Source organism: Colletes gigas, unplaced genomic scaffold, assembly GCF_013123115.1.
Source record: "Colletes gigas isolate AHSC1104 unplaced genomic scaffold, ASM1312311v1 Colletes_gigas_Sc00012, whole genome shotgun sequence".
Classification (NCBI taxonomy): Eukaryota; Metazoa; Arthropoda; class Insecta; order Hymenoptera; family Colletidae; genus Colletes; species Colletes gigas.
This window is the reverse complement of record NW_025106641.1, coordinates 1,604,705-1,621,157: the sequence shown is the minus strand read 5'-3', so window position 1 is coordinate 1,621,157 and position 16,453 is coordinate 1,604,705. Positions and strand designations below refer to the sequence as shown.

The following is a 16,453-nucleotide window of genomic DNA, read 5'->3' as shown; positions in this document are numbered from 1 at the left end:
TCATCGATCAAGATCGCTGGATCGTTTCTCTCACACTTGACCGTGATCCTTCCCATCTCTTCTTCGGAAGGACTCTTGCAAAGATTCCATAGTCCATCGCATCACGTCACAACTAATTTCTCTCTTCGACTAATTGCCCAGCGATCCTGGTTTCTACGAATTCGACTGTAGAGAGACGCGTCGAATTATTTCGAAAATTCTCGGAGAACCTGTTCGAGCCACTCGAAACTTCTCCGCGAGTGGTTTCGAGCTGTACCCAACCAGCCTAAGCGTTTTTTCACGACGTTGTTCCCGGTCTTGTTTAGGCGTATCGCGACTTTCGCGCGTTTCTCGCGCGCTTCCGACGTCCTTGCCAGTTATTTTGCATTACCGTACACGCGAGTCGTTGCATAAAGTCGCCAATTATTCGGTAGAAAATCCGCCGGGTTATATAAAACGCTAATACCGCTAACGAATCGATCCGAACCGACGAACCGGAGCCAATGAATGATAAAACAAATACAATTCTGCGAGTATGTAACAATTCGATCGAACTAACTCTGTTCCTATGGAAGGTAGGAGAAAATTGCACTGTTTAATATGGTCGAACGACGATTACGATGCTTCGGCTACTGTAACTCTCTATCCTACAGATTCGATTACTTTCTATCTCAGAAAAGGGCCCAAGATAAAATTCAAAACGTAGAATTGTCTAGACGAATAAAATTCAAAGTCTAAATAAGTATAAAGCAAGTTTCTTTCGTTTCTGACATCGAGGTTGATTTTAAGATTGAGTAAATGTATAGAAACACGTATCACTGAGCACGATTCACGGACTCACATGCGTTCGAACGGTGGAATCGGCCAGTCGACGGAGGTCTCGTAGCTCGTTGCGAACGGTGAAAAGAATCACGTCGTCGTCAGCGATGGCTGGTGAAAATGACAGTGGAGTGTCTGCGTTGGCGACTCGTTTCACGGGGAAAATGATTCCGATTGACGGTGAAGAAGGTAACCGGCGAAAGACGGAAACGAAAGATCACAGAGGTGCGCGGCGACGTTGCTCCCATGAGTACTGGAGCAGAACTGAGAGGTTCGCCACCTCGGGCCCGGGAGACAACAAGAACCGATCAGCGCGCAGGAGTTACGCCTCTTCGGGGACCATCGGGGACCGAAAACCGAACGGAATTCCGCCCGGAGGCTGCACATTCGATCCAAACCTCCTCTAACGAATAATCTGTACGAAATAAATTTGTAACTTTGTGATTCTAACATTTTTCATTGATTTCGACTAACAAGAAGTGCCTACGAGCATGAAAATCCCATTTAAAATAAAAGTTTTCAATTAATATTTTCGAGAATCAACTAGCCTATGGGTTTCGTCGATAAGTAGAAAACAATTATAGAAAGTTTTGCCTGGATCGTACAAAAATTATAGGAGTTATAGGGAAATCACAAACACACAGATTTTTAATGAAAATAGGTATCTGCATTACCGATATAGTATGGTGGAGCTATCCAGCGTCAACGACGGAAACTATTAATGGTAATTGTGGTTAATTTCAAATATAAATCTAGAGAACTACTAAACAAAATCTTTGATCAGTTAAAATACTATGAAATATAGAATTTCTTGACGTTCCCAATGAGAAGGGTTTGAATTTGTAAAGCAATTTCATGCACGTCTCGTTCGACGAAATCTTTTCAGGCAGATAATGCGAAACATTAGCTCTGCTCTATGAATACTGACAGAGTAATTTCGTGTTTCTGGCGTGAAATTCGTTAAAAAATCATTCTCAACCGCGAGCCATAGTTTGCTGACCCCCGTACTAATAGATTCCGTCGGCGTATCGCGATCGAGTTCACGTTTTCGAGCGTTTCGTCGCGAACGTTGACCCCGTGGAACCGTTTCCTCTTTTTTGGCAGACACCGGACAGGACAACCTGCCGTTCCGTTTAATCCCAAATATATTCCGACTATTCGAACAAAAATGTCCGCTCTCGACGGAATTATTCCGCGTTTGGGATCTGGTTTTCAGAAATTTTGTTGCGTGGAATGCGCGCCGGGGGCCCCCCCGAGAACCCCCGCTCGTTTCCTAGAAGAAATAACGAGCGCGGATCTTTCGGGCTCGCGAAAAACGAACAACAGGGACAAAAGTGTTCGGCACGATGCAGTCTGACCATGTTTGGCGAAAGAACAGATCCTCGGAATAGGCAGCAGTTAGTAAACGGAGAAACCTGATGCGCAACCGTGTACAAAGAATGCGCCTCGATTTGGACTAGACTCGAGAACGCGCCTTTTCCAACCATCCATAATACTTTTAGCGGGTATTAAGTCGCCTTAATCAGCCGCTTACTTTACCTAATTAACGGTTAATCTCAGTCTGCTCGACACTCATGACGAAACTAATTTTCCTATCGAATTTACTCCTCCATTGCTCCATGGACAATTACTAAAACCGAACCATTATCTTCTGTTTTAAATTCAAATTATTAACTTGTGAAATGTTAATGTTACTAGTACTTGTTGAAATGGTTCAGATTTATAATCCTAACAAAGTGTGATAGGTGTTCTTTGCATGGCCATTGAAAGCAGCCTCTTCGATATTTGTTATTGTGTTTTCTAGTTACGAAATTCTAATTTTTACACAAATAGAACTCCCCTGTAAGATCGTATAAAATTCCTAGAGAGTGTTTGACGTAAATTTGAGACGTGTTCGCGCCCCGCCGCGGCGTAATGGATTCCCATACGTAACCGGAAAACGTCGCTATAATACCGGTATTTTGCGTCCCGACGCGGGTTTGGAGCGCGTAACGGGAGGGATCGCGGATCCGTAGGCCGTCTGCGATCATTTTTCGCCGGCAGTCAAGAAAAGCAAAGTTTCCACGGAGAGGCTGGCGTATATCTTGGGCATCTGGCGTTAGATGCGGGGCCCCGTTGCTGATCAAACGGCCCGATACGATTCACGCGGCAAGATCGTAGCTCTGCGCAGCGAACAATGAGCATCGCGGGGAATCCAGCGTGAGATATTTTTCGACCCGTTCTTATTGTTGCTCTTCCGTTACACGACTTTTCTGCCCGAAGAACAAGGACGACCGCGCGCCGACCCGACGCGGCACAATGGGGGCCCCCGAGGAAACTATTCAAAATGGAATCAACGTCAATTAACATTTCACCGGCAACTTTCTCAGCCCCCGCCATCCGGGCCAATTTTATTTTTCATCCTTTTTTTTTCTTTCCTTTTTACCGCGTTGCTTTCTTAACAGTGCTCGTGTTTAGTTCTCGTTTAGCGAAATTGGCGCCCCACGCGTTTTAAACATCGATTATCACGAGAACGGAGCCTGGTACGAGAGAATGTTATTCCACGTTTTCCACTTATTTTTGAGCGAAGAATTTCATATTTGTACAGTTATCAACACGGGTGCTTATCTCGCGGATAGCATTCTTCTATATTAATCTTAGACCAGTTTATTGTACCGCTTATCTCCGCCGGTATACTCTAGATAAACCTTTTTACGAGCAATGTTTCTCTTCTTTCACACGAAACTGAGTTACGAGTCTATTCTGATCTCATTCTCGTGTCGTTAACAATTACAAAACTCAACTCACTGGTCAAGTTTTGTTTGATATTTTCTTTTTTTTTTTGGGAGATGGAAAGAGAACGAGGGTTCGATTGCTGGATCGTGGAAACTCGTTCGAATTTCTCGGTCTGTGCGTGCGTAGCTGCGTCCCGGAGCGACGCAATTAATTCCTTTTCTCCGTATGCACGGCGTGCATCGATTCGTCGATCGTTCACCGCGCCCACGGATCCACAGCCTGCAAATCAATAGGCCCGCGGGGGCCAGCAATTGACCGTGGATCGTCCACGAGCGGTGTTCCCGTGTCGCCAGGTTCGCGGACAAACCTTCTGCAGCCTGTTCTTTCCGAGGGGCCAGCATTAGAGAGGAACTCGTAGGAATGCTCCACCCTGCGCCACCTGGGTAACTGCATTATTTATAAGGGATCGCCGTTCCCGGCCGACGCAATTGATTTTCTCCGCGCGAAAGACGTCCCTGCATTTCCTTTTTTTATTCAATTTTTATCTTTCACGGAATTCCCGTTTCGATCTATCGCGAATCTGCACCGAAACGGCCCCAGTTCCGATGACCTTGACCTCTCGTATACCATCAAGGTCACGATCAGCATCAGAGTCGAGCATTACTTTTGCAAATTTAAATTTAAAATCTAGATACTTTGCTACATTTGTTAACCTGTGGTGACCTAAACTGCTATCGAGCAAATTTTAGTCCCTCAGTTTTATTAAAACTGAAAACCATAACCATAAAATCTCCAGTTTCTTGCGCAGCTACGTTAAAAAAAAGAGCAAAACAACCTTGACTATTCGCATTAACACGCGCGAGCTTCGTTTATGCGAATTTGTCAGCCGATAAAACACGGACGCTCGCGAGTCTGCAGTTAAAAGTCTAATTACGACGATCTCGTTCGATGCTTCGTACCAATTGCGCATTCTTTTCGAACGTATCCTCCACAAACCTGCGACATAGACCCGTGACTTGGCCGTATTGAAGAATCGGTGTAGATCCTTCTCGTCGATCAGTCCACCGGAAGTCGCGAGCCCGGTCTTGTTCAACCAGTACCTGTGCAAAGATATTTTCTCGTTAACGGAACCGTTACAACGACTCGTAGCGATAATTGAACGATACAAAGTGACACTTCAAACGAGGAAACTTTTGCAGAATTATCGGTAGAACTGATAAAAAAAATAGTCTTAATTTCTCGGTAGTTCTAGCGTTAGATAACGCTTTAAATTCGCGGGATTGGTTAATGCACGGTGGGTGAAACCTTCGTTGGCGACAAAAGAGACAATGCCAGGCGTTTTCTGACGTGTCCCAGCGCGAGCAGCCTCTTCTGCAGGATCTTGCCCCGCAATCGCTGCAACGCACTCCGCGTCCCACGAAAAACTGTTTCAGGCAACAGGCGCAACGATTTTCGTCCAACGGGATCTGCTTCGCTTCCTGCCTCGACTCTCCAGACTTTCTGCAATGCAAAATACCAAGTTCGTCACACGGTAAGTCGAGATTACCTTCAAGTAACATATTTTATCTTTCATATACCCCTTTTTACGTAAATCAATTCTTCGGTGTGGAAAAGCAATATTTTTCGAGATATTTCATATTATATTTATTTATTGACGAGCAAGAACTCTGTACATAATATATACAAAAATATAGTTCAAATTATTTTAGATAATTTTGAGTACAATTTGTCTTCGAAAAAATTCCATAAAAGAAAATTGAGCCCGTGTCGTGTATCGTTGGAAGTATTTGAAATTGCATCGTAATTGAATTCCACCATAGTTGACCATTCGAGACGTAATCGATGGCAAGATGTACACGGACACGCCACACGTCGACGCTAAATCGTTTCCGATCGACAGCTATTTACAATCGTTTCGCGAACAATCACATTAAAGATTTTAAACGTCCACACACACACACACGTACGATAAGTATCTACGATTAATTACACGCATATCCCACTCGATTAAACGACCTCGTTCTAAAACGCCGCAGCTTAGACGCTACACGCTTCGCGGGTTCTGTGCGTAACCAGGAGCATGCAACGCGTCCTTACGCAATAACGTGTTTAAATAAATATACTTTCGAAATTGCTTTCTTGTATTAAATGCCTGTAAACTTTCCTCCGCGATCGCTCCATTACGCAACGGACTTTGTTTGGACGTTTTCACGACCGAAAGACGATCGAAACCAAAATTGAGAAATTAGAAATTTCAATTATGTAAATTTCATCGCTTCGAAAGAAGAGAAACTTTCGATTATTTTTTAACGAGTCAAAGTTCATCTATACTTAACCCTTCCAACTATTTAATTTTTAATCATCATTTAGGGTAGCTAAGGAAATAATACGATACTTGAACAGTCTAATTTCTCAGAGAATTAAATTTTAATTTATCGAGACGTCTCGTGGTTCGTAGAATTGGCATTAAAAAATAATTTCTCGTCGACTTTGCACCGCGATTATCCCCGCCTTGGATCGTAATTTTCCTCGCTGCAACTTTTGCTTTTCGTTAAACGTTTCGACAAATTGTTTGTAATTACGGGGGGAACGGGGCTGGTACGAGACGAGAAAAAGACACGTTACGGGTGAATCTACTCGCACGAGAGTAATGATTGCTTTATTCTCGCGACATTTGCGACACACGATGCGTCTGCCATCTTTGACGCGCCGTCTTTTGTTCATTGTGCCTCCTGCACGCGCGTGCAATTAATTATTCATGCACGGTTCGATGGATTACATCGTTGTTTGCCTCCGAGCCTGAATTTTCGCCATTCCAAACCGTTCCATCGTAATCCTCGAACATTTTGGGTAACACTTTCCCAAAAGACAATTAAAATTCTGATAGATTTAAAACGTCTCCAATTTAATTAATTTTCACCCCGATTTCGTTATTCCTTCGTCGGTTTAACGTAGCGTTTGATACAGCCTTCTCGAATAATCGAATCCTGTCTGATTAATTTACATTTTCGATTAGACGGTTGGATAATCTCAATTGGTGGAAATTACTAAGAGAACACTGTACTCTCGCTGAGATTGGCATACTTTACTTTGTTGTTATTTTTAAAAAAGTAACTTTATTTTTTAGCGTTGGTGTGCGTCGTTTCTTTCATTTTGAAGCCTCGAAAAGATAAGAATGTTTGCATTAAGTTTTCGATGACGTAAGATACGAAGCATCCAAAAATAATACTTTCTATCAGCGATGGATCATTCTTTGTTTCGAGAATCTCGGCAAAAGCAATATATCTGTAATTCATTACTGATCTTTCACGTATTTTTAATATTCCGAGTACTATAAACAAGGCAATTATTTTGAACAGTATTCATCGTACGACAATAAATCATCGATTCAAGACAGCACCGTAAATTACAATCGTAACATTCGTGTTACGATGCTTAATATCCCACTTTCATTTACATTTGCATCGAATGGGAGATCGAAAAGAGTCTATAATTAAGAAGCGTGTCGAGAACATTTGCATGAGAACATTTCGGGACTAGAAAGGCCCGGATCACAAAATCGAAGATCCTGCAATTGCAAGAAAGTGTTTCAAGCAAAAACCAAAGTCTAGAATGAAAGCAATTTAAAATATTTTTAAAAACTTCACAAAATATCCCTAAAGATAGGAACAGAAAAATTTGCAAACAACAGAAACGAGTCATTATATTTGAAGTAAATTCGAACCAAAAAATAGACAATACATTCCTCGAAATTTTCCAAAAAATTCACCGTATCTTCGTCCACGTGATCAAATTTCACAAGCTCTGGTATTAAATTACAATTTTATCGAGGGGGGAGGGGGGAAATAATCACTGTTCCACTATTAAATTAAGGATAAATAACAGTTTGGGTCAGAGAGGATCACTGTGCCACTATTCAATCTTGATCAGTCCTCGCGATCGAAGAAGGTAGCAGCAGCTCTCAGCCCAGAATGGCTGTCCTCGTCCCTCTCCATGTCAGAGGTGACCACCTTGACCACTACGACCTCGATGGTGATCAGCAAGAACAGCACCATAAACGTCGCCATATTATACTTCTCCTGTCCAGCGACCACCCTGTTCTCACCCTCGAGCAACAACGAGGAGATGATGACCGAAACGTACGCCAACATTCCGACTCCGCTTTTCACTTTTAACGTCCGCTTCATACACTCGGTTGTATCTCGAAAACTAATCGGAAACTTCCGTTTAATCGACGGAAAGGTAATTATCCTTTTCACGCGCCAGTTCCTGTTCCCTCCGAGTCGCCAATCCGCTATCTTCGAAGTTGACGGAGATATCTGGAGGCCAAGAAGTAAAGAAAGCAACCGAATTACTCAATCAGACGCGTAACATCGAGCCACAGGAATCACGTTGTTTTCTGTTACGAATCACGCGTGGTTTATGTTCGACCACGATTCACAATCGTTCGTTATTTTCGACGTTCACACCTCGATCCTCTCATCTTTTCACAGATATCGTTCTTCCACGCATTTTTCCTCGCACTACGATCACCGAAATCACGGGATTCGCGTGTATTGTTTTTTAAGAACGTAACCCACGAGGAGCGTTTAATCAAAGCCAGGTGAATCGAATACTATGTTTCGCGTCCCGGTTATTTTTAATGACTTTCTTGAGCGCGTCGCTTTCAAAAGCAGCCGTGTCCCCTTTTTAGCCGCGTCTTTCACCCACGTAGAACGCCGAGGAAGCCTGAAAACCTGGAACCAGTTCTCCTCGATTGTCCAGCGTCCATCGATGACCTCCGTGTTTGATCGTCGTCTTCGATATGGAGCACACGATGTTCGATATATTCGCTCTATTCTTCTCCCAGTTTCCTCCACTTTGCACGGTTCGGCTCTAGGAGGACCAAACTAGGTGACCTGGTCGAGTATTTTCCAACATCTTCTCAAGATCGTAGAATAAACGTATCTTTCCAAACGCAACTTTGCATATGTAGAACTCGATATTATCGTGTTATAATCGTCTGTTTCGAGATCCCGAGCCAATTTCTAAGGATCGATAGTCTTCGTTCGCAGAACGTTGTCTACTGATCGAAAGTCTTTCTCTTCGAAAGATTCTTCAAGCACAATCCAAACCTTCTTCAGGTTCTTCTCGTCGAAACGACGCACCAGGTCACAATCTGAATATTCCCAAGCTCTTCAGCCTTCGAGCACGTCGCACCAGGATCCATCAGCGTCGTCTGGCCAACCAAGTGGACTCGGTGTCGTTTTTCCAAGATCTCTTCGAGACGAGATGGGTCACCAGGACGGTGTTCCATGGACCATTTGGTGGACACCGTTGGGCACGGTGTCGGTGCACGTTGCTTTGTGTCGGGCTGCCGGTTTGAAAGTGACAGTAGACTGGTGGTCGGGGAAACTCGGCGTTATGCACGCTCTGGCCTCACCGATGGTAGGAGATCTCCGGACACGGTGCCACGGCCATTTCACCTGGACGAGGTTGAGCACACCTGGCCCGACCAATTAATGGGAACTTTCACTGGATTTCGACCGTGGCGTTTCGCGAACGCGAGAACCAAACGGAATCGGACCGCCGCGTTTGCCCCGCGGGCGACGTATTTACGAAATCGTCGCTCGATCCGATCGCGGTTACGGCTCGAAATCGAAAACCGAACGACGTGACGTAACTTCGAAAGCGTCGTTACGCGGTCTATCAACCTTTCACGAACGTTCGACTCGTCCGACTTCTTTCTCGGTTCTTTTGGGTTTCAGTGGACGCCATCTTGGTTTAATGTGTCGAACGCATCGGATACACCGCGTCTCATAACTATAAAATCACTAAAACTTTCAATTCTTAAACGTTGCTGTTGAAACAATCAAAAGCAAAGTGTATTCATTTTTTTCTCGAAACTGGGTAGGATTTCGAGGGTATGTCTATTCACCAAAAATGTTTGTAATTGACCCCTGTAAACGAAAATAATTTTTCCAGAACGATTTGAAAAAATTTTTTTTCGACGAAATATTTCACACCTTCTCGAATTTTTTTCTAGAAAATGGGTAGGATTTCGAGGATATGTCTATTCACCAAAAATGTTTGTAATTGACCCCTGCAACCGAGAATAATTTTTCCAGAACGATTTGAAAAAATTTTTTTCCGACGAAATATTTCACACCTTCTCGAATTTTTTTCTAGAAAGTGGGTAGGCTTTCGGTGGTATATGTATTGACAAAAAATGATTATAATTGACCCCTGCAATCGTAAATAATTTTTCCAGAAAGATTTGAAAAAATTTTTTTTCGACGAAATATTTCACACCTTCTTGAATTTTTTTCTAGAAAATGGGTAGGATTTCGAGGATATGTCTATTGACCAAAAATGATTGTAATTGACTCCTGCAATCATAAATAATTTTACCTGAACGATTTGAAAAAATTTTTTTTCGACGAAAAATTTCACACCATCTCGAATTTTTTTCTAGAAAGTGGATAGGAATTCGGGGATATGTCTATTGACAAAAAATGATTGTAATTGACCCCTGCAACCGAGAATAATTTTTCCAGAACGATTTGAAATAAATTTTTTTCGACGAAAAATTTAGGCATGTACCCCCTGTCGATTTTCCTTATAATTTGTTTTTTATTTTTAGTAATTTTGTTTGACGCTGTACAAAAATTTAGTCTAATACTTTCTTGTAGGTACCTATGAGCTCTACTTCAGAAAAAAGTTTCATTGAAATATATTCACTATTGTAGGAGATATGGCTGTTTGAAAATTGGACAATTTTTATAGGGTTTTTCTCATTTTACGGGGTCAAGGAACAGCTTTTCGAATATTTTTGGAATTTCTACACATTCTTCACCTAAATACGCGTAGTTTGCATTTTTAAAAATGAAAATCGTCCAATCCGTTCAGAAGTTATGATGTTTTAAAGATACGTACAAAAATTCAGGGCCACATTTCTGGCCTCGCATTATATTTTCGGTAATGAATTTTTTTCTCGAAAGTGCGTAAGATTTCGGGGGTATATGTATTGACAAAAAATGATTGTAATTAAGCCTCCTAGCTGAAAATAATTTTTTTAGGACAATTTAAAATTTTTTTTTTCACTGAAAAATTTCACATTCCTCGAATTTTTTTCTCGAAAGTGGGTACGATTTCGGGGATATGTCTATTGGCCAAAAATGATTGTAATTGATCCCTACAACCGAAAATAATTTTTTTAGAACGATTTGAAATTTTTCAATTTCGCCGAAAAATTTGAGCACCTATCCCATCGATTTGTCTTAAAAATTCGTTTTTGATCTGTAATAAATATAATGCATTCCTTGTGATTAAACAGTGGAGTATAGAAATTTATTTTTTTTCATGATTGCGACGTCTCAGAAGCAGTTTGGAAGCCACCAGAGTGTTTCTGGTTAGAAAGTCTCGTTCGATCGCGAGTAAATCGATCACCGAGGGGCCTCTCGAAACAAGCGTATTGTGAAAAAAGTGAAATTGAAGATTCGTGTTCGGTTAAGGTCATCGACAACTATCGTAACACAGATTTCCTTGCATCTCTGTAGCTGCAGTCACCGTTTCATAAGTCTCTGTCGGTGCTGCTGTAATCCAATTACGTAACCAGTCGTGTAATTTCTTCTCTCTCCCTTACGGTTGCATAATAAACTCGCGTCTAGAAAGCACCGGTCGTTTACGATCCCCAGAAATCGTTCGAGAGACCCGTAGGAATTTTTCTAGATAATTTTAACAACAGTTTCGTTCGCAGAATGAATTCCCCGACGATCGGCAACCGATTACCCGCAATTCACGGTCCCCTAACGGAAAATCGATTTCCTGGGAACGTTTGGTACGACTTAGGTCAACTTCCCGTGGATTTACGAGCCCCTTAGTCAGGTCTTATTCAGGCGTTTTCATCGACGACGAAAATAGTGCGAAGGACGACGGAATTGAAACGGAAATGGCATTGGAAACGGGGGGAGAAAATAACACGACGAAAGGAAAATAAGAGCTTGTAATGGAAATGTTTCTACGGTATAATGAAGTATTTAAATTCAGGGTTAGGTTTAATGGCAGATAATCGTTGAACCTTGCCTATTGTACTACTGGTTCTTCGCAACACTGCTTCTACACGGTATTTTTCTTGGATTTTATACGTGCTGTAACAAGTCGACCCGATATAACTAATTCGTATTCAAATGTTTACACTCGTCGTTCGTTATCTCGCTCATAATTTTCTCGACAATCGCTTTTGTAATATATGTTCAGAGTCGCGTTAGTTCGCGGGAACTACGACCAATATTGAGGTTGGACTTAAAAGTAGCCTTCGGCTGGAATCTCGCGTTTACGCAATTATGCAATTATCTTGGAATGACATGTACGCTTTCTAGTAATTTACGCAATAAAGGTTGTAATTATAATAATTAAAATACTGTTCTTTGTATCTCGGGACTAATACGACAACGAGACAGTTTCATAGGAATTAATTCAGTTCACTGGGAGAATTCAGATTCGAATCTAGTTTTGCTGGATCGATAAATCCAGTCTGTAAGAACCGTTCTCCTCTTCCTGTTCGAGCAGAGAGTGAACATCGACGTACAGGATGCTCGGCAACAGTATATCGGATTTCACGTCTGTACAACATTCACCAGAAATCCATTTCCGTCACTTCTCTTAATAACCCTTCGCCGATTGCACAGTATCGTTGTATTTGTATTCTATTTCAGTTTATATCATCTGTTCTAATTCAATACACCCCTAAAAGAAACTAGGAAACACGTTCAGAATCGTAGAATTCTATGATACTGTCTTTCAGGCTGTCACAGACACGTTTCTATATAGGTTTAACTATATTTCATTCTCATCTTCGATGTATATAAAATTGATTCAGCTAAAGAGATAACAAGAAACAACCTGTGTCTCAGGTTGTCACAGATACGTTTCTATATAGGTTTAACTATATTTCATTCTCATCTTCGATGTATATAAAATTGATTCAGCTAAAGAGATAACAAGAAACAACCTGTGTCTCTCAGGTTGTCACAGACACGTTTCTATGTAGGTTTAACTATATTTCATTCTCATCTCCAATGTATATAAAATTGATTCAGCTAAAGAGATAACAAGAAACAACCTGTGTCTCTCAGGTTGTCACAGATACGTTTCTATATAGGTTTAACTATATTTCATCCTCATCTTCGATGTATATAAAATTGATTCAGCTAAAGAGATAACAAGAAACAACCTGTGTCTCTCAGGTTGTCACAGGTGTCGTCCGTGCTGCTTCTCACTGTGTCTCATTCTCGTTTCCAATTTACACGAAATCGAACGATCGAATTCGTAGATCTCCGAGAAGCAAGAAACAACGAAGATCCGATCTATCAAATTCCCCATCGATCACCCACGTCGCGATCGACGCTCGGCGAACCGGATGAAATAACGAATAATAAATAATTTAAAGCTCATCGCGCTCGATCCCGATTCGGTCGGGTTTTCAGCGCGTTCGAGATTCACGGCTGTCGCAGAAAACCGTTAACCTCGATCTTCTTGCGATCGATAGAAAGTACGGGCGCGTTCGCGGCCGAATAGAGCCCGCGATTGAAACGTCCAGTCGGTTCTTCGTTGCATCCGGCGATCAACAGTCGGTTCTTACCGTTTCTCGCGCTTTCTCCGACAGAGGATGGTCCGTAGCAAGAATATTTTTATCAACCTTCTGGCTTCGACCGATTTCATGAATGCAGCCAAGGGCCCTCGCCTCGGATCGCGAGATCTCTGTTAAAACTGTCTCTAAACTTTCATCGAACACTCAGCGACGAACCATCAACGACGAGTAGAAACTGTTTGGCGAACTCTAAAATCCAGAGAAAACTGCCAACGATCGGCAAACACTGGACTCTCGAAGATCGGTAGAAACCCTGTTTCTCAAACCCTGAACCGTCGAAAACTTAAATCACGATTCGTTTCTCTGTTCATGGTCAACTATAGCCCGCCAGAGAAGCGTAAACGTAAGGATCCCCGGATCACCGAGCACGAATTCGAGGATCACCTGCGATCGAACGTGTTCTCCGTTTTGTCTCTGGTCGGTAAAAAAAAAACGGCACTAACGACAGCGGGAGAGTCAGAATACACCGGGTAACTGACTATCCGCGACACGAAGCATCTCAACAATGAGGGAGCCGTTGTTCGGCTCCCCCGTACGGTTCCTCCTCTGCTTCCGGTCCCCCTACGCGCCGGTCGAAGCTATTGTTTAATATGGTTTGATACGTCAGTCCATTGTGTAACGACGTTTTGCCATTAACGACACCCGTGCATCCCAATGCTCCGTTCTTTCGCTTCGTCGTCTTTCCCTTTTTCGGGTCTGACCTCGTCCCACCTGCGTCACGTCGCCTCTCGTCGTCGTCGTCGTCGTCCTCCTCGTCGGCGCCCGATGTGTGCTGTTGAACCTACCGTCGAGACACGCATGACTAATCGCCAGTCGCGCGCGCACGCTTCCGGTCTTGCCACGGATCCAGGAACCGCTTTTGACCTCACGTGCGCCGCCAGGTTGCACGTGGACACACCTGTCCGATCCCCAAACCGCCTTCGAGCCCATTTTTCCAAATCCAAGACAGGGAAACGATCGTAGTCGAATGGTTGCACGATGTTTGCGTGGTCTTTGTCACTGTTTGAGCGTGTTTCAAGTGGTTTTAGAACTTGTTTTGGGCGTCACGTTGCACTAGTAGTCTTGTTGCGGAGTACAACTTTGTTTGATCGAGTTTTTTCATGGGTTGGAGACTGTTTGTATTGGTATTCTGTGCACCGGAGTTTGAGTCTTTTAAAGAGACTGTTTGAGTACTGGACCTGAATTTCTATCAAACTCTGCAGTTACGTGTGTCTGGAGACTAAACACTTTGAATGTCAAAGTTTAGGAAGGTTCGAATTAAAGTGTCTGCCCTAATGGTTCTCGCATTACGCCGAGGAAATGTTAGATAACTGTTTTCGCGACGCTCGAGAAATATCAACGAACCCGGGCTAATACATTATGATTCCCGGGGGTCAAAGCTAGCGTCGACAGCATTCATAAGCGTCTCGACGATGTATTTCATATTCCGATCGGTATGTAAATTCCCTAGTCGTCCGGCGGCGAGCGTTCGATCGCTTTCAAACGCAAATGCACCGCTCGACATCTGTTTTCGAAAAGGAGGGAAGAAGAAAAAATGAAAACGGAACACGCGTCGGAACAGTTTTAATTGTTCGCGATGTGTGTCAGAGGAACGGGAACAAACGAAGCCTGCTGGAGCGTCGTCCAAGACTCGACGCGCCTCGGGAATTGTCAATCGAACCGCGTCGATGCGTTCTTCGCGTTAATTGCGGGATTGCAGCGTTGCGTAATAATAATAACTAACATTTTTATTGCGTCATATAAAAAGAAAATACGCTTGCGTTGCTATTAATAAGTCCTACGCCAACCGATGACCGTCAATGAACTCTCCGTTCTCGTTGGTCAATGGCGACCGTCATTGTTGATCGTCGATATTTTATTCAAATATTTATCGCGCGTAACCGCTTACACCTGTAAGACCACGACCGTTTGCGTCGATGAATCTATAATCGATAATAGAGAAAGGTAGAAAGAATCGAACCATCGTACGCGTCTGCGTCGAGAGCGATCCAGGAGTTTCTAGGAACTGGGTCTTCCAATTAAGACCAGCATTTACGCTTTGCCGCCAATATTTACGTTCGTAGTTGAATTTGAAAAGAGAAAGCCGTATTATTTAACACAATGCACGGTTACGCGCGCGTATTATTTAACACGAGTAGCGATTTAATGCTGATTTGTTCCAGTTTGTGCGACCGGTTCGCGTATCGAACGCTGAATTATCGTAATTATTAACGGTACCAGAAATTCCCGCTGCGTGCGTTCGTGACAAACGCATTTTCCGCGCTCTGCGCGTGAAATCGCCGCTTTAAATTTCATCGCGCTTCGTCCCCGAGCCGGTTGATCCCTTGCCGGGACGAGTGTCGATAATGGCGATGCGTTATAGTCTTTCATGAATGAACATCACGAACGACGAGTAAAAGGTAAACAGTTCCTTTTTAAAATAGATTGAATATTTTATAACCGGGGAATTAAAGAGGAAACGTTTCTGTTACTGTCGACAGATGCAACGAGCGGCTTCGATGAGCATATAATACCATGGGAAGCGTCTTCTTTTATTCTATTGTATAATATGCCTCTTCTTACGAGAGCTCGTGAATCCCCGCCGATGCACAACGGTTTGAGAAACGCTGATTTAATTCGTTTCATTCATTACTTAATTCAGTCCATTCATTATCAGTTTCTCAGCGTATCTTTATTCCGTTCCAGGCAACTGTGGTTAGACCAACGTTTCTGATCCTTCGTACGGAATAAAAAAGTTTGCAAATTTAAAATCCGTTAAAAACGTTGGAATTATCCATCTTGGATGTTTACTCCAGTTCCCCTTCCGTCGGAGTCGCTAATTTTCTCACGTCGCGATAACAGGCGGAACAGTTTCCCGTGTATTTAATACCGTGGTGGTTAATTTAGCGAGGAAACAAGTCGCGTAAATAATTGCAACGTACGCCGATGGGTTAACAGAAAATCGATGGCCGAAACGTTCCCGTGGCCAACGAGTCCGTTGAATAATGAATCGTTGAAGAAAAATATTGTCGAACGCGAACATTTCCGCCTGGTTTTGTTCCGGCCGCGTACGAATCGAACCGTGATGTCGACCATCTTGGATTCATTCTCTCACGTACGATTCTCCGGCTCGTTAAGAAATTACTTTTTCATCTGGGTCAACTTACGTCAAAACAATGTGCGCTCGTTATCTCGACACACGGCTCTGATATCGATCTGTTCTGAATTATTAAAGCGACTGGGTTCCGTCGCGGGGACCACGCAATCGCGAAATATTCCCCGACAATTCGAAAGTTCCCGCCATTGAATTAATGGTACGTAACATCGTTA

At 42.9% G+C, this 16,453-nt stretch overlaps 2 protein-coding genes across 7 annotated transcripts in view; one reads left to right on the top strand and one right to left on the bottom strand.

Annotated features, from left to right (window-relative positions):
* The window catches only part of LOC122399061, a 46,466-nt gene that overhangs the window by 25,734 nt on the left and 4,279 nt on the right, over positions 1–16,453 (bottom strand). For 5 of the 6 annotated variants that reach the window (XM_043399417.1, XM_043399415.1, XM_043399414.1 and 2 more), the window contains exons 2-3: positions 4,819–5,013; positions 4,510–4,613 (exon numbers count right to left, since the gene is read on the bottom strand). In XM_043399417.1, the coding sequence (XP_043255352.1) occupies positions 4,510–4,613; positions 4,819–5,013 (299 nt within the window). Of the gene's footprint in view, positions 1–820; positions 941–4,509; positions 4,614–4,818; positions 5,014–16,453 lie in introns of those variants that run through there. The other variant, XM_043399419.1, reaches the window with a different exon arrangement.
* Positions 4,966–16,453, top strand: part of LOC122399064 (feline leukemia virus subgroup C receptor-related protein 2-like) — a 34,520-nt gene continuing 23,032 nt past the window's right edge. Inside the window, exon 1 of the mRNA XM_043399433.1 lies at positions 4,966–5,044. The gene's annotated coding sequence lies outside the window, so the exon portion shown is untranslated. The remainder of the gene's footprint in view (positions 5,045–16,453) is intronic.